Source organism: Myotis brandtii, unplaced genomic scaffold, assembly GCF_000412655.1.
Source record: "Myotis brandtii unplaced genomic scaffold, ASM41265v1 scaffold1341, whole genome shotgun sequence".
Classification (NCBI taxonomy): Eukaryota; Metazoa; Chordata; class Mammalia; order Chiroptera; family Vespertilionidae; genus Myotis; species Myotis brandtii.
The window spans coordinates 373,292-392,256 of record NW_005354761.1 but is presented as its reverse complement, the minus strand read 5'-3'; the positions used below and the strand labels follow the sequence as shown (position 1 = coordinate 392,256).

Below are 18,965 nucleotides of genomic sequence, written 5' to 3'. Positions count from 1 at the left end.
GTAATTACATAGGTCCTAGAAAATAAATTCTTCCTTGTCATTAAATCAGATAAATAAGAAAAAGCTGTTTTCTTGGGGTATATTCCTAGAAGTGGGATTACTGGGTCAAATGGAAGTTCCACTTAATTTTTTGAGAAAACGCCATTCTGTTTTCCAGAGTGGCTATACCAATCTGCATTCCGCATCCTCTCCAGCACTTGTCATTTGTTGATTTGGTGATGCTAGCCATTCTGACAGGTTTGCAACAGCATGGATGGAACTGGAGAGCATTATGCCAAGCGAAATAAGCCAGTCAGAGAAAGATAAATATCACATGATCTCACTCATTTGTGGAATATAATGAACCACATAAACTGATGAACAAAAATAGAACCAGAGTCATAAAAGCATTGAACAGACTGTCCAACCTATGAGGGAAGGCAGGGGGTGAGGGGGTAACAGATAAACCAAAGGACTTGTATGCATGTTTATGAGCATAACCAATGGACACAAACCTGGGGGAGGGGGCTGTTTGAGGGCATGTGCTTGGGGTGGGGGCGGCCAGGGAGAGGTCAATGGAAGCCTGCCGACTGAAGGGTCCTGGGTTCGATTCCGGTCAAGGGCACGTACCTTGGCTGCAGGCACATCCCCAGTGGGGGGTGTGCAGGAGGCAGCTGGTCAATGTTTCTCTCTCATCGATGTTTCTAGCTCTCTGTCCCTCTCCCTTCCTCTCTGTGGAAAATCAGTAATATATGTATTTTTTTAAAAAAGGAGACTATGTAATACTTTAAACAATAAAGAATTAATTTAAATTAAAAAATATGTATCAGTTGACCTAAAAATGTTGGCAATAAAAGAAGTAATTAAACAAAAATAAATAAATAAGAAAAAGCTTTCCACTTGAGCCTACAAAAATATGTGCAGAGAAATGTTTTGAATACTGTGAAGAAAAAAATCCACTTTTGTATTATATTTTATTTTGCACAAAATCAGTGGGCTTTGTAGCAACTTTATTATACAGAGATATCATTAGGACCCACATTAGGTCTGGGGATCAGGAAAATTCTCACATTTCCAAGGCTTCTAAAAAGTGCTCTCAGCTTCCACTGTCATAGTTGCACGACTACTGCTCTCCTCACCCTTAAAAAAAAATTAGCCTCTTAATAAATCATGTTTCTTAAAATAATACATGCAATAAATACTTAGTTTTAAAAAATACAAGCAATCTTGATGTTTATAAAATAAAACTAGAGGCCCAGTGCACAAAATTCGTGCACTGGTGGGGGGTATCCCTCAGCCCAGCGTACATCCTCTCCAATCTGGGATCCCTCTCACAATACGGGATTGCTGGCTCCCAACTGCTCACCTGCCTACCAGCCTGATCACCCCCTAACCACTCCCCTGCCAGCCTGATTGATACCTAACTGCTCCCCTGCTGGCCCAATTGCCCACAACTGCCCTCACCTGCAGGCCCAGTAACCCTCAACTGCCCTCCCCTGCAGGGCTGATTGTTCCCAACTGCACTCCCCTGCTGATCTGGTCACCCCTAACTGCCCTCTTTTGCAGGCCCGGTAACCCTCAACTGCCCTCCCTTGCAGGCCCGGTTGCCCCTAACTGCCCTCCCCTGCAGGCCCAGTCATCACTAACTGCCCTCCTCTACAGGCCTAGTCATCCACAACTACCCTCCCCTGCTGGCCATCTTGTGGCGGCCATCTTGTGACCACATGGGGGCAGCCATCTTGTGCGAGGGCATGATGGTCAATTTGCATATTACCTCTTTATTATATAGGATGTTAAAGTTGTCCTCTTTCTGTCTGATCTCTACCACAATCCACTCTCTTAATTCCTATTGAGCTACTCATAACTTTTAGTTTACTTCCAGACTTTTATAATAAAAACTGGTCTTCCCAAAAATGAACAGTTGCCAGAATCTCAAAGGTCACCTTGTCTAAAACTTCCCAATTGGTACCTAATCTTTCTCTCCAAAAATAGCTGTCATTCTGACTTTAATTTAATTTTATTTTATTTCTAGTTTTAAAAATTAGCTTGCATCCATTCCTAAAAATTATAATTTAGTTCTGCCTGGCTTCATATTTCATATGAATGGAATCATAAAGTATGCATTCTTTTGAGTCTGCCTTCCTATACTCAACATTATATGAGATTCATCCATGCTATTAAATGTAGGTATAGTTCATTTTAACTAATATGTAGAATTTCATTAGAGTAATATACCTCAATATACTCACCATGCATCCAGTTGCATTTTTTTTCACCCTAGGGCTATTATGAACAATGCTGATATATATGTGTGTGTGTATATATATCTTGGTAATTGGGCACAGATTCTGTTGGGTGTATATGAAGGACTGAAATTACTGATAGGGTGTGCACATCTTAATTTTTGGTAAATAATACCCAAAAGTTTTTCAAAGTTGTTGCAATAATTTATAATCCAACTGGGAGAGTGTAAGAGATTTCTTTTATCCAGTCATTACCATCACTTATATTTTGAAATGTAGTCATTCTCTTAGGTATTTATTTTATTTTTTAAAATATATTTTTATTGATTCCAGAGAAGAAGGGAGATAGGAAGATAGAAACATCAATGATGACAGAGAATCATTGATTGGCTGCCTCCTGCATGCCCCCTACTGGGGTTTGAGCCTGCAACCTGGGAATGTGCCCTTAGCTAGAATCGAACCTGGGACTCTTCACTCTGCAGGCTGACACTCTATCCACTGAGCCAAACCAGGTAGGGCTTTCTTAGATATTTAATATTTCATTGTAATTTCATTTTAATATTATTGAAATGATTAAATTTATGTCTAATAACTTCTATTTGTTTCCTATATATCTTGTATTTTGTTCTTCTTTTATCTCTTTTTAAAAATTAAATACTTTTTGTGTATCATCTTAATTTCTTTGTTAATTTTTACTATAATTTTTTTGTTTTCTTAGTCACTGGTCTAGGAATTACAATATGCACCTTAATTTCTCATAATTTGCTTCAAATGAATGCTAGTTTAATTCCAGTAAAATACAGAAACTTTGTTGTTATGTAGCTCTATTCCTTCCCCCTTCCTTTGTGCTATTATTGTAATATATTATGCCTACATATGTTATACACACAAAATATTGTTGTAGTTTCTGCTTTTATAGTCTTATCTCTTTGAAAATTTCATAGGAAAAAAATCTATAGAATAGGGGCTGGCAAACTATGGCATCTGGACCAAATTTGGGCCACCACCTGTTTGGTAGAGTTTTATTGGAACAAATATATCCATTCATTTATGTATTGCATATGGCTGTTTTCATGCTACAAGGTAGAGTTGGGTAGATGTGGTAGATGAATTAAGGTGATAATAACATGATTTTAAAATTAGGAGATTATCTGGGTAGGCCCAGTGCAATTTATGCAATTGTCATTTAAATCAGTTAAAGAGAGAAAGCACAAAATATATAATTACACTACTTTTATAGTCATTTACATAATTATCATTATGATGCACTTTATTTCTTTATGCATATTTGTGTTTCATCTGATATCACTTCCTTTCAGTTTAAAGAACTTTTTTTAGTGTTTCTTGTAAAGATCTTCTGCTAGCCACACAGTCTTTGTCTTTTTTCATCCTTGTATATCTTTATTTCACCTTCATTTTTTAAGGGTAGTTTTTCCTCCAACACTTTTATATGCTATCCCACTATCTTTAGGCCTCCATTTTTCCTGATGAAAAATTAGCTGTGAATCTTATTGTGGTTACATGAAGAGTCATTTTTCTCTTGCTTTCAAAAATCTCTCCCTCAGATATCTTTCATTGGTTTGGCTCTGATTTGTCTAGGAGTGAATCTCTTTGTGTTTAATCTAATTCAGTGGTTCTCAACCTTCCTAATGCCGTGACCCTTTAATACAGTTCCTCATGTTGTGGTGACCCCCAACCATAAAATTATTTTCCTTGCTACTTCATAACTGTAATTTTGCTACTGTTATGAATCATAATGTAAATATCAGATATGCAGGATGGTCTTAGGCGACCCCTGTGAAAGGGTCGTTTGACCCCCAAAGGGGTCGCAACACACAGGTTGAGAACCGCTGATCTAATTGGAGAGTATTGAGTTTCTTATATGTACAGAACAATATTTTTCATTAAATTTCGGAAATTTTTGGCCATTATTACTTCAAGTTTTTTTCTGTTTGTCCAATTTCTGGGATTCTCATTATGTATATGTAGCTGCACTAGATGGTATCCCAAAGATCTCTGAAGTTTTGTTTATTTTTCTTGTTCTTTTTTCTCCCCTGTTTTTCACACTGGAAGATTTATATTGTTCTATCATGTTTTTTGATATTTGTCTTCTTGTCAGCTCAAATCTATTCTTCAACCCCTCTAATAATTTTTCATTTCAGCCACTCTATTTTTAAACTCCAAGATTTCCATTTGGTCTTTTAAAATAATTTTTATGCCTTTTATTTATATCCTTATTTTTTTTAATTAAGCAGCTTTATTGAAGCATAACTTATATACAAATAACTGCACATATTTAATGTGTACAATTTGATAAATTCAGATATATGCAAACACTGCGATACCATTGCCACAATCAAGGTAACAGACATTGATATTCTTATTTGATGAGTCATTATCATCTGTTAATTCTTTAAATATATATTTTTTAGTTCTTTTAAGTCTTTCTTTGTGAAGTTAAACATTTATCTTCCCATCACACCAAAAGACTGCTTTTTTTCACTCTTTCCTGTTTATAGCATGTCATATTTTGCTGTTGGTGTTGTTGAAAAAAATGGATATTTTAGATAATATATTGTAGCAACTTTGGGTTCTGATTGCCTCATCTTCCCTCAGGAGTGGTTGTTACCTCTATCTTTTGTGATTTGTCTATACTAATTTGTAGAGTCTGTGTCCCTTGCAGTGGTGACAGCTAACTTCCTCCTTTGTCAATGAAACAGTGAAGCTTAAGGAATACTTACATATATTCAAAGGTTAGGCCATTTGTAAATCTGTTTTTATTGTGTTTGAAATATCTCTTATTCAGCCAGGTGTGATTGGCTTGCTAGGACCTTCTCCAGTGTCTTTAATGCATATATAACCAAGTGCACATTTATAACCTTCCATACCACATGGATAAGTAGGATATCATCAAGGACCACTTTGACTCTCTTGTTCTCAGACTCTCCCTTTAAGTTTCTGGCTGGTTGCCAATTTCTTGACACAAGTATTGTGATCTCAGTTTGGCTAGGTGTTATATTGGCTTTTCCATATTGTTTGCCACTGAGATCACTATCCTATATAATAAAGTGGTAAAATGCAAATTGACCCTTACACTGTGACGCCGTCACAAGACGGCAGTGTGCACATCGGGGGCGGGGTTGGCGGCCACTCCATGTGGCTTCAGCCGGGGTTCCTGCGGCCCCACAGGGGCGCAGGGGTCCCGGCATCCACTTTACGTGGCTACTGCCAGGGTTTCCATGGAGTGGGACTCCAGGACTCAGGGCAGTCCCATGGCACAGGGGGGTGGGAGGGAGGCGAGGAGGGGTCCCAGGTCTTGCACGATTTCAAGCGAAGGGTCACTAGTTATTATAACACCTCTAGTCATAGAATTTTCTGTGCTCTGCTAAAAATAAAATCAGCCCTCTCTAGGAGTGCGGCTGCTTGTCCTCATGGTCTGACTCATCCAGGTAAACTCCTGCAAAATGGAACCTGGAGTGGGGGTGGGAGGTTGGGAAAATTGGAGCAGCACCAAGCTAAAATGTCACAGACACCCACTATTCTTATTGAGGTTTAGTAAATTTTCTTAAACACTTCTCAGTGTGTTGTAGTCTTTGGTAAATGTCCCAAATTAGAAGATCTTTTATTGATAATTCTCTCCAGTTTTATTTATTTTTAAGGACATTTGCCATATCCTCACTCAGGAATTCTGGAAGCCCCATTGTTCTCTATTTTTGAAAAACTCTTCCTCCATGTAGTCTCATAGTTACTTCTGCACTGCATTTAGTCCCTGCTTAGCGTGCCTTTTCCTTAATTTACTTTATAAAATAATATTTGCTTTATCTCACTACTCTGTTTTATTTTACTTCATAACACTTTTCCATTTCCTAAAATTACTGTGTGTGTGTGTGTGTGTGTGTGTGTGTGTGTGTGTTATTTATTGTTTTTCTCCCCCACTGGAATTCAAGCTCCCTGAGGATAGGGATGCTATCTTGGTAATCACTGCATCCTTAGTGACTATTATAATGTCTAGTATATAGTAGGTCCTCCATAAATATTTGTGGGGAAAAATGAATGAATGGTAGATATCTAGCCTTTTTAGGCTGTGAGAAAATAATCATTCTCATAAACTTTTATGGTACCATAAATCATTACAGCAACTTGGAATGTTACTAAACTTGCAATTACATTGATACTTGAACAACACAGGTTTGAACTGCAGATACTCTTCAATAAGTATATTGGAAAAATTTTTGGAGATTTGTGAAAACTTGAAAAACTCACAGATGAACTGCGTAGAGTAGAAATATTGAAAAAAATTAAGAAAAAGTTAGGTATGTCTTGAATGCATAAAATATATGTAGATACTAGTCTATTTTATCATTTGCTAACATAAAATATACACAAGTCTATTATAATCAATTGTATAATAATTTATGCAAACAAACACACTGTACACAACACCTTCACAGTTGAGAGAAATGTAAACAAACATAAAGAAGCCATATTAAATCCTAACTACCTAGTATTACCTGTAGTACATACTGTACTACTGTAATAATTTTGTAGCCATCTCCTGGTGTCATTTTGATGAGCCCAAGTGTTGTATCTGCTTAAGCATCATGGGACACTAACCATCTCCATGTGAATTTGTCCCTCCAGTAAATTGAGTATTGTAGTAAAAAGTGATCTCTTATAGTTCTCATGTATTTTTCATCATGTTTGGTATGACACTGGAAACTGCATAGCACCATGGGCTCCATCCAGAGTGTTACTAATGATGCTGGAAGTGTTCCCAAGAAGCAGAGAAAAGCCATGATATTCTAAGACAAAGCTGAATTACTTGGTAGCAACTGTAGAATAAGGTCTGTAGCTGTGGCTGTCCACCATTTCAAGATAAACAAATCCAGTATAAGGATCATTATAAAAAAAACTAAAGGAAATTCATGAAGCTGCTGCCACTGCAGCTATGCCAGCAGGCATGAAAACCTTGCACTTTTTGTGAAATACATTTTATCTATGTAAGTGCAGGATTGCTCTAAGAAATGCATACCAGTAGACTAATGTGATTCAAGAAAAAGTGAAGTCATTACATGACAACTTAAAGCCAAAGGAAGGTGAAGGATCTAAAGCTGGAGAATTGATGCCAACGAAGGAGGGTTTGATACTTTTAGAAAGAGGTTTGGCTAAAAATTGTCAAGATAACAGGAGAAGCAGCTTCTGCTGACCTAGAGGAAGATGAATTCCCAGAAGCCGTTAGGAAAATCATTGGAACAGTATGGAGGGACCTGGAGATTATTATGCTAAGTGAAATAAGCCAGACAGAGAAAGACAAATACTATATGATCTAACTTATATGTGGAATCTAATGAACAAAATAAACTGACGACCAAAGAGCCAGAGGCATGGATTCATGGAAAAGACTGACAGCTGTCAGAAGGGAGGGGAAAAGAGAGGGGGGAGACTAGATGAAAGAATGTGAAGAGATTAGCCAAAGAACATATATGCATAGCTCATGGACACAGATAACAGTGTGGTGATGGTCAGAGGGAGGGAGGGCAGAGGCTGGGTGTAGGTGGTAAGGGGGAAAATATAAAGGACATCTATATTAGTGTCAACAAAGAATCTTTTAAAAAGAAAATCATTGTAGGGACTGGGTAAAGGTAGGCAAAAAGGGGAAATGGGAACATCTGTAATAATGTCAACAATAAAAAAAAGTTTAAAAAAAGAGAGAAAACTTTTTTAAAAAAGAAAGAAAAAATAAGAATTGAGGAGAAAAGATACCTGCCTGAAAGATATTTAATGCTGACAAAAGTTTCCTATTCTTGGGGGGAAAGGCTACAGAAGATATCATTAGTAAGGAAGAAAAGTAAGCTCGGAGATTTAAGGCAGGAAGAGATAGGCTAACTCTACTGTTCTATGCAAATGTAGTTGGATTTATGCTCAGGACCGCCCTTATCTATAAAGCTGTTCATCCTGAGCCTTGATAGGCAAAGGTAAGCACCAGCTGCCAGTCTTTTGGTTGTACAACATGAAGGCTTGGACAATGAGAACCCTTGTCCTGGATTGGTTCCATTGATGCTTTTCCCTGCGGTCAGGAAATACCTAACCACCAAATGACTGCCCTTTTAAAGTCCTTTTGATATTGGACAGTGCTTCTGGCCACCCAGAACCCAAGTTCAACATCGAAAGTGTTGAAGTGATCTACTCTCCCCAAAACATGACGTGTCTGATTCAGCCTCTAGATCAGGGGGTCAATAAGGACCTTTAAGGATCATCACTACACAACGTAACATGGAACTTGAGGGAAAGGATTGTCAATGCTGTGGGAGAAATCCTTGATAGAGCATCATGAAAGTCTGGAATAATTACAACATTGTCATTAAGAATTACATTACCATACAGTTTGCCTCTTTCTCTCTAATTGGATAAACTGCATATCAGCCTATCTTCTCAGGAAAATGGTTTTTTTAAAAATGTGGCAATGTTTCCTATATTGTATTATGAATATGACTGTAATACTGTATTCCATAAAGATGTGAATGATTTATGCATTAGTGTATAGACTAAGCTACTATGAGGCAATCATATCAATTATACTAGGCTAACATAAAGTAATCATATTGCTGTATTTCATTATCAATGTATGAATCATTAAACCTATATGTAAATATGAATCTTTTTCACATTATCTTTTAATTTTTGATGTATAGTGTCAATAATATTCATAGCCTATAAGACAATGTTGATTCAGGTGCTTATAGACAGACAATTTATCTTATAAAGAGATGGCATAAACTTACAGGATCAATAAATACAGCACTATAAAAGTATTTTCTCTTCCTTATGATTTCTTTAATAACATTTTCTTTTCTCTAGCTTACTTTATTGTAAGACTACAGAATATAAAATATATATAATATGCAAAATATGTATCAATTGACTGTTTATGTTATTGGTAAGGCTTCTGGTCAACAGTAGACTATTGTTAGTTAAGTTTTTGGGTAGTCAGAAGTTACACACAGGTTTCCAACTGCATGGTGGTAATGGGGGTCAGTGCCTCTAACCCCTGTGTTGTTCAATGGTCACCTGTACACCTCTAGAAATCAACTACCTACAGAAATACTAGTCTTATATGCAAATATATATGTACCAGGCTGTTCACTACATCATGGTTTTATAATTCAAAAAATTAGAAAATAGCTAAATATGCAGCAATAAAGGAATGTTAAAATAAATTCTAAGGGAAAGTATGACACCATTAAAAGGCATTACTTAAATATGTTTTATAATGAAAAGATTTTTATGACAGTTGAGTAAAATGCATGTGACCAAACAATATCAGTATGATCACATAGTTAGTAACAAAGAAAACTGTGTGTGTGTTTGTGTCTGTATTTTTGTGTGTAGATCTGCATGTGTGAGTATGACAATTACATTAAGAAGACAGTAATATTTTTTAATCCTTACTCAAGGATATGCTTATTGATTTGAGAGAGAGAGAGAGAGAGAGAGAGAGAGAGAGAGAGAGAGGGGGAGAGAGAGAGAGAGAGACTGATTGGTTGCCTTCCATATGTGCCTAACTGGAAACTGAGCCCATAACCTAGGTATATGCACTGATTGAGAATCGAAACCATACCTTTTGGTGTATAGGAGTACGATCCAACCAACTGAGCCATACTGGCCAGAGCAAGAGGACAGTACCTTGTTTTTTTTTACTTTTTAATTTACAGTTTTATTATTCCTTTTATAATTTTATAAAAAATAAAATAAAGAAAAATTTAAAAGGAAATATTATATATCCCATTTTTATCCATTTCAAACATATTGTATCAATGCACTTCTTCTCCTCATAGGATGTGCTTATTAAAATCAACATCTCTTGATATGCTAGAGAGTAGATAAACACTTACCAAATCAATACAGCCAAAGATCGAGTATGTAAATGCAATAGCTAATTCCAAGAGGTAGGAGAACAGTAAAACACGTGAAACTTCCCTCCCAAGTTTCTGAAACCAGAATAGGGAGAAACCTTGCATTATTATCTAATCTAATAAAAGAGAAACATGCAAATTGACCACAACTTCGCTATGCCTCAAGACAAGCCCACCAGCCAATCAGAGCGACTCTATGCAAATTAACCCAATCAAGATGGCGGCCAGCAGCCACGGAGCTAGAGCAAGCAGGAGGCTTGGTTGCCCTAGCGATGGAGGAAGCCAAGCTTCCTGCCTGCCCTGGCCAGCTGTGGCCTCCACTCAAGGCAACAAAGTTTCAATTATAGAAGCTAAATAAATCCCAGATACCTGCTTCCAGCCATCCTCCACTGAAAGCTTGGGTGGCTAGGGGCTGTGGCCGGCCTGCAAACAGCCATCAGCCCCTCACCCAGACTGGCCAGGGACCCCAGAAGGACCCCCACCCTGAATGGGGTGTGGCCAGCTTGAAAATGGCCCTCAGTCCCTCACCCAGGCTGGCCAGGTACCCCAGTGGGGACCCCTACCCTGAAGGGGCTGTGGCCAGCCTGCAAACAGCCATCAGCCACTCACCCAGGCTGGCCAGGCACCCCAGCAGGAACCCCCCCCCCTGAAGGGGGGGGGGTCAGCCTGAAAATGGCCCTCAGCCCCTCACCCTGGCTGGCCAGGCACCCCAGCAGGACCTCCACCCTTATCTGAGATACCCTTCAGGGCAAATCAGCCAGCCCACACCCATGCACCAGGCCTCTATCCTATATAATAAAAGGGTAATATACAAATTGACCCTAACAGCAGAATGACTAGGAATGACTGGTCACTATGACACACACTGACCACCAGGGGGCAGACGCTCAATGCAGAAGCTGCCCCCTGGTGGTCAGTGCACTCCCACAGGGGGAGCTCTGCTCAGCCACAAGCCAGGCTGACGGCTGCCAGTATAGCGGTGGTGGTGGGAGCCTCTCCCGCCTCCTCAGCAGCGCTAAGGATGTCCAACTACAGCTTAGTCCTGCTCCCAGCTGGCAAGTGGACATCCCCCGAGGGCTCCCAGGTTGCCAGAGGGATGTCTGACTGCCAGCTTAGGCCCAATCCCCCAGGGAGTGGGCCTAAGCCAGCAGGTGGACATCCCCTGAGGAGTCCCAGACTGCGAGAGGGCACAGGCTGGGCTGAGGGACACCCCCCCCCCAAGTGCACAAATTTTGTGCACCAGGCCTCTAGTTTTTAATAAGAGCAACTGTGTTCAAGGAAGGAGCTCCTAATATGAGAGGAAAATAGGAAGAATAAATAAGTCTCTCTCACCATTTGACTTCCCTAGGCACTTCTACTCCATTACCTTCTACTCCACTCTTCCTAACTTTAGCTTTCATTTGCCCAATTCCTTGCCTACAGCTTTCAATTTTGATCTTTATTGCTCACTATTCTTGTCGCACTTCTTCCAACTCTTCATTTTAATTATTCTCTGCACTATAGAGTCCCTGGAAGCCCACTATCCAAACACTTCCTAAATCCATTGATAATGTGGCTACTAAGAGATTTTATCAAGCAGTCCTCAGGTATTAAAACAGCTATTATTAACAGCAAACTTACTTAAATTTACATGTGTGGTAATAAAAATCACAACGAAATTGTTGTCATATATGCAAGGATGAGTAAATTAAGAGTTCAAAGAACACTATTTCATTGGAAAGTATAAGGGGACTATGGTTGCTGGGATAAATAAAGCAGACCCCTTCTATTGCTATCTGACAGATCATTTCAACTACATATCAGGATGAATGATATCGGTACTAATCCTGAAAATAATTGTACTTTTTGTACTGGCTATAAGAAGATAAAAATGATATTTAGACCTAGAAAGAATAACATTATAATTCTTTCCTTCAATTTCTTCTCTTATTTTTTGTTGGGTTTATTTAATAACTTTTATATGAACTAAACTATGAAGTAGTAGAATTAGATGGCAAGAATGAAGTGAAAAAATATTTCTATTTTCTCAAGGTTTATATTCAAGTAGAAAAGACAGAAAGATAATATAAGTGAACCTATGATAAAGTTAACTATGTCAAAATGAATAAAGACTCACTCAATAATTATAAGGGACAGGAGGTACACCCTAAGCCATGTACATCTGGGAGGGTTTCATAAAGAGGCAGGACCTTTGAAATAAGAGGACTGAGAAAAGTGAAGTTGAGAAGCAACAATCTAGGTAGCTTTAATTTACTTGTTTCTTTGTAACCTTTCTTGTTCCAGAAAGAATTTAATAACATGAATTAAAACTGTGACTAAATAATTAAGAAGTGAAGACAAAATAGAACCAACAATAAAGCTAAGATACATATCACGTGACTTGTGGTTTGATAATGAGAGCAAAAAACTGAATGTAAGAATGAATATAGAGGAAACCAAGATGGTGGCATAGGTAAACACCTGAAATTGCTGCCTTGCACAACCACTTCAAAAATACAACTAAAAGACAAAATAGACACCATCCAGAACCACAGACTGCTCTGAACTCCGGTTCCGGAAATCTCTGGGGTCCCAGGGCTCATACAGGGAGAAACTGGACTGTCTGGCAGCAGGCAGAACTCGGAACTTGAGGGCGGCTTTCCCTCAGAGGTGCTGGCAGCAATTACCGGGACACTGAGACGCGCGGCCCCTTAGGGCAGGGCTGAGAATCAGCCATAGCTGCTTGCTCCGCCCTGTTGATTCCGAGACCCCGCCCCATCCAGGCTGCTGCAAAGCCTTTTGCATATGAATGCCCGGGTCCTTTCCAACCTGACAACTACCTAACAAATTGCAGCTGGGCCAGACAGACCCAGAACTTCCAAGAGAAGGCCCAAGGCCCCACAGCAGCTTGCATTGCTTCTCAGCTGGGCCTCATCTGGGCACCCCCAAACCCCCAAAAAAGGAAGGGGAATCTGCATATCTCTTCATAGCTCCTGCTGGGTAACCTCAGGAAGAGGCTTAATTAGCACCTCCTTAGATCCAAGAGCCAGTGTACCCAGTGGTCAGAGTGGGACCACCCAGATTACAACTCCTCAGATTCATAAGGAACACACTCAGGGGGCAGACTCAGTGAGCACCAAAGCCCCACTGAAGCAAGTCTTGCCCCAGAAGGGTGTCTTCAGCACAGAAGTTCTCCCACTGCAGACACAGCTGATTCTCACTGCCAATTGGCCTGGAGGTCAATTCCTCCCAGTGACACCTAAAACAATCAAGGCATAACTACAACAAGACTGTGCACAAAGCCCACAAGGGGGTGCACCAAGAGTGTCCACCTCAGGTAACTGGGGAGGCTGAGCCACTGGGCCCTGTAGGACACCTAGCACACAAAACCACTCTACCAACACAGGGAAGCAGACAAAATGCGAAGACAAAGAAACAGGTCACAAATGACAGAAATGGAGGACAGCAAACGACTGGATATAGAGTTCAAAACCACGGTTCTAAGATTTTTCAAGAATTTTATGGAAACCGCCGATAAATGTATTGAGATCCTTAAGAAATCTAGTGAGACCCTCGATGTTGTGATAAAGGACCAACTAGAAATTAAGCATACACTGACTGAAATAAAGAATATTATACAGACTCCCAACAGCAGACCAGAGGATCGCAAGAATCAAGTCAAAGATTTGAAATACGAAGAAGCAAAAAACACCCAACCGGAAAAGCAAAATGAAAAAAGAATCCAAAAATACGAAGATAGTGTAAGGAGCCTCTGGGACAACTTCAAGCGTACCAACATCAGAATTATAGGGGTACCAGAAGAAGAGAGAGGGCAAGATATTGAAAACCTATTTGAAGAAATAATGACAGAAAACTTCCCCTACCTGGTGAAAGAAATAGACTTCCAAGTCCAGGAAGCGCAGAGAACCCCAAACAAAAGGAATCCAAAGAGGACCACACCAAGACACATCATAATTAAAATGCCAAGAGCAAAAGACAAAGAGAGAATCTTAAAAGCAGCAAGAGAAAGATAGTCAGTTACCTACAAGGGAGTACCCATACGACTGTCAGCTGATTTCTCAACAGAAACTATGCAGGCCAGAAGGGAGTGGCAAGAAATATTCAAAGTGATGAATAGCAAGAACCTACAACCAAGATTACTTTACCCAGCAAAGCTATCATTCAGAATTAAAAGTCATATAAAGAGCTTCACAGATAAGAAAAAGCTAAAGGAGTTCATCACCACCAAACCAGTATTATATGAAATGCTGAAAGGCATCCTTTAAGAAGAAGAAGAAGAAGAAAAGGGTAAAGATAAAAATTATGAACAAGTACATATCTATCAATAAGTGAATCTAAAAATTAAGTGAATAAAATAATCTGATGAACAGAATAAACTGGTGAATGTAATAGAATCAGGGGCATAGAAAGGGAGTGGACTGACAATTCTCAGGGGGAAAGGGGTGTGGGGGGTTGAGGAAGAGACTGGACAAAAATCATACACCTATGGATGAGGACAGTGCGGGGCTGGGAGGACAGAGGGTGCGGTGGGAACCAGGTGGAGAGGAGCTATGGGGGGGCAATAGGAACAACTGTAATAATCTGAACAATGAAGATTTAATTTAAAGAAAAAGAATGAATATAACATGTTGAGAGATGATAAAATAAATTTAACTCAGATATAGTGTGCACTCATGTCTGACATTGCCAGCAAGCGAAAGAAAAGACTTAAAGGGGTTGAAATGGCAAGATAAAGATTTCTGATTTAATTTTACTGGCAGAAACATAATTGTAACATTTGAGCTGGAAAGTACTTGTGACCCCTTATACAGCAAGATTGTAAAGAGTCATTGTGTTCATATTTCTTAATTTACTAGTATATGTTAGTGTTATTCTCAAACTCCCTCCCTGAAAGTGGCAAGATGTTGGCCACAAAAGTTCCAGCAGGAAAACAACACAGTGACTGAGTGCTCCACACATGCTTGAAGCTTCTGAATCATCCCTTTTTTGCTTCCGTCATTTTGGGTTGTATTTCCCGTCACTTACAACCAATAGAGTCCTGATTAATAAAAATGTAAGTAAAAAATGATACTTGGTAATTGGGAAGACAGTGGCTAGAAAAAGGCGAAAGGTTACAGAAAAGTTTTGAGCCTATGTGATTGAAATACGGTAGTTTTGCAGTACATTATTTTTGAGGAGGTAAATATTTTCCATGTTATATCTGTTGAGTTTGAGATGATGATGCTGGAAGCATATCTTAATAGAAAAATCAAGCTTTCTATGAGAACAACAGGACTGGAGTTTGGGAGACAAAGCAGTTAACTAATAGGTTGTGTTAGGATTTTCTTTCTCCGTTTACACATAAACAAACTAAGGAACAAAAAAGTTAAGAAACTAGTCCAAGGGGTCATACACAGTGAGTACTGAGGATGGTGTTTGAATAAAGGTAGTCTGGTTCTGGATTATACTATTTACCATTTTTCTATATGAGTATATCTCAAGGCATGCACTTTGGGGGCTGGCTGAGCCTACTGTGAACACTGATGACTTGATGAGTGTGTGGATTTAGCCAAAACACTTGCTTATGTTAGAAAGGTTGGCATATGGAAAATCTTGTAAAACTCTGGAAACTTTAGGTATATAATTCTATAATGCTGCTAAGAAAAGATGGCAGGTTAGAGATTTAAGTCTAACATACAAGTTCATTTTGTCTAACTAGTCACAGCAAATAAAGCTGAAACATGTGTTTGAGAGATTGTAAAACAGATCATTAATACTGAGCGCAGGTCAGATAAATACAATTGCAATGGTTTGTAACAGTGTTTGCAAAAGGTAGGTCTTGGCAATTATGCCATGTGATCTTAAACTGATTATTACAAGTTTATGAAAAGGAGTGGTAAGCTAAAATAACTTGAAATAACTCTACATTTAATTCCCCTTTTCCTATCTTTAGTACCAAAATCAGAATTGAAGATTTCTAGATTTAATTTCCAGGGCAAGTAAAGAATTTTCTTACAATTTATAGGAAAAAATCTGATGCATGCTTATTTAAATCACTCATTACACACAATCTATTTTAGGGTATTACTGCATCTTCTCTCGTGATCTCACTGTTGTCTAGGCTTCTGTTCTCCATGCTTGGAATCCTTCCACTGATGGTCCTATGGAGTGGGGGTGTCTGGGAGGAACAGAAAGTTTATTCCTCACCCACAATGACTCTTCTATTCATTAGAATTATATTTGGATTAAAACTTTCAAATTGTTGCCCTAGCCGGTTTGCCTCAGTAGATAGAGCACAGGCCTGAGAACCGAAGGGTCCCAGGTTCGATTCCAGTCAATGTTATGTACTTCGGTTGCAGGCTCCTTCCTGGCCTGGGCCCTGGTTGGGGTTCATGCAGGAGGCAACCAATCAATGTGCTTCTCTCACATTAATATTTCTGTCTATTCCTCTCTCTTCCACTCTCTCAAAATCAATGGAAAAAAATGTCCTCGGGTGAGGATTAAAAATAAATAAATAAATTAAAAAAAACACCTTTCAAATTGTTATTTGTTGTGCTCTTTTGCTCAGTAATAAAGGGGAGCTCCACTCCAATCTGTTATAACTTTAAATGGAAGATTTTTATAAATAGTGCAACACTAATAATCTGTGATTCTGAATTTAAAGCCAACACAATTAGAATAAAATCTATTGTGGTATTGGTTAAGACATTCACATTTATTTAGTATTTAAGGACTTATACTGCAGTTTGACAATCTGTTTGAGGCAGCTCTGCCTCTGTATCTATTATTGTTCATAAGTTTATAATGGTCTTTATTATCCATGAATGCGTGAGATCATGTGATATTTTTCCTTCATTGACTGGCTAATATACTTTCCTTTTTTTAAGAGAATCATCAATGATCCCATGCCTAATGCAGATACACTTACCACTGAGTCCTTCAAATTATTTACTTGCTTTATTTTAATTGGGCATGCCAAGATCTCAAATATTCCAGTAGTATTTACAAAAAAAAAATCATACTACAATTATTTTTGAGTTAGAACTTTCAGTCAAGAGCTTACAATTTGCCCTAGCCAGTTTGGCTTGGTGGATAGAGCGTCGGCCTGCGGACTGAAGAGTCCCAGGTTTGATTCCAGTCAAGGACACATGCTCGCATTGCGGGCTCGATCCCCAGTGGAGGACATGCAGGAGGTAGCCAATCAATGATTCTCTCTCATCATTGATGTTTCTATCTCTCCCTCTTCCTTCCTCTCTGAAATCAATAAAAATATATTTTAAAAAGAGCTTACAATTAAATCAGAGAATTTTTTGAGGACCAATGAAAACCTTATTTTTCCTCCTAGGGCTTCAAAACCACTGAAAAGAATCATTTTGAAGTTAAGAAGCTCCTATGGAACTGGTGACTTACTGCTTGTCCATAATTCCTATATGATACAGAATGAAAACTAGACAACTCCACTATTGTTAAAATTACTGCAATAATTACAGTAATTATGCAGGTGATGTTCAAGATCAAAGCCAATGTAACCTGAAAAGAAGATATAGGGAAAATTTATTATAATCAGAACAAACACATTGGTTAGACAGTATGCTGGAAAAAATCATCTAGTTAAAACTTTGATCTAGTTTCTGAAGCTTTAGAAGTGTTGGTATGCTTGCCATTAGAGTAAAATATTTTTCTGGCTGACAAGAAATCCAGTTAATCTGGAGAAAACACTAAAATATGATCACACCAATAAGCATAAATCTTGCACTTAAGGCTAAACAATATTGCATTTTACAATCTTCTAAGTTAGTTGGAAGAAAGCCTTATAAGATGTGATTTGAACAAAAGCAGTTCCATTGCAAAAAAGAAAAACAAGTAAAAGATGGACAAGAACTGCTTGTAGAAATAAGCCAAATAGGAATCAATGATTTTTAATGCTGGGTTTTAATTCTCTAGGAAAACTCCATAAATACTTTTGGATATCTGTACAATTATGTACAGTTTTTTATCTACACAATCAGAGATAAGATAAATTAATTTCTAAGGTATTGTTTAGCTATAAGATTTTCTCTTTCCACCTACACCATAAATGGATCTTTATTCTAGACACTAGTGGCCCATTGCACGAAGATTCGCGCAATAGGCCTTCCTTCCCCTGGCTGCCGGCACCAGTTTTCTTCTGGCACCCAGGACCCAGGCCTTTGGTCTGGCCGCAGCAGCAAGGCTTGGCTTCTCTGCTTTGGTTGCTCCCAGCCCCTCCTTTTTTTTTTTTAGCTCCTCCAGCGGAGGCCAGGGCTGGCTGGAAGCCTGGGTCGCCCCCCAGCCACTCCTTGAGTGGAGCCCAGGCCCCCAGCCCCTCCTTGAGCAGAGCCCAGGGTGGGCTGGAACCTTGGGTTGCCCCTGGTGACCCAGGCCCCCAGCCACTCCTTGAGCAGAGTCCAGGGCCAGCGGGAAGCTTGGCTTCTCCCATCCCCGAGAGCAACCCACACCTCCTGCTTGCTCCAGCTCTGTGACTGCCGCCATCTTCAGTTGTCTTCAATCTTCACTCCTCGCCTTCTTATGCAAATTAACCGCCATCTTTGTTGGGTTAATTTGCATAGTTGCTCTGATTGGCTGGTCAGTGTAGTGGAGTGGTGGAGTGACAAAAGTGATGGTTAATTTGCATGTTTCTCTTTTATTATATAGGACTAGAGGCCCGGTGAACAAAAATTTGTGCACTCGGGGGGGGGTGGTGAAGGGGGGCCCCCCAGCCCAGCCTGTGCCCTCTTGCAGTCTGGGACCCCTCGGCAGATAACGACCTGCTGGCTTAGGCCTGCTCCCGGGTGGCAGAGGGCAGGCCCAATCCCTAAGTGCAGCCCCTGGG

At 39.3% G+C, this 18,965-nt stretch overlaps 1 protein-coding gene across 1 annotated transcript in view; it reads right to left on the bottom strand.

Moving 5' to 3' along the window:
- MS4A13 (membrane-spanning 4-domains, subfamily A, member 13) overlaps positions 1-18,965 on the bottom strand; it is a 63,420-nt gene that overhangs the window by 36,552 nt on the left and 7,903 nt on the right. The window contains exons 4-5 of the mRNA XM_005860456.1: positions 17,525-17,644; positions 10,115-10,210 (exon numbers count right to left, since the gene is read on the bottom strand). Coding sequence (XP_005860518.1) covers positions 10,115-10,210; positions 17,525-17,644 — 216 coding nt within the window. The remainder of the gene's footprint in view (positions 1-10,114; positions 10,211-17,524; positions 17,645-18,965) is intronic.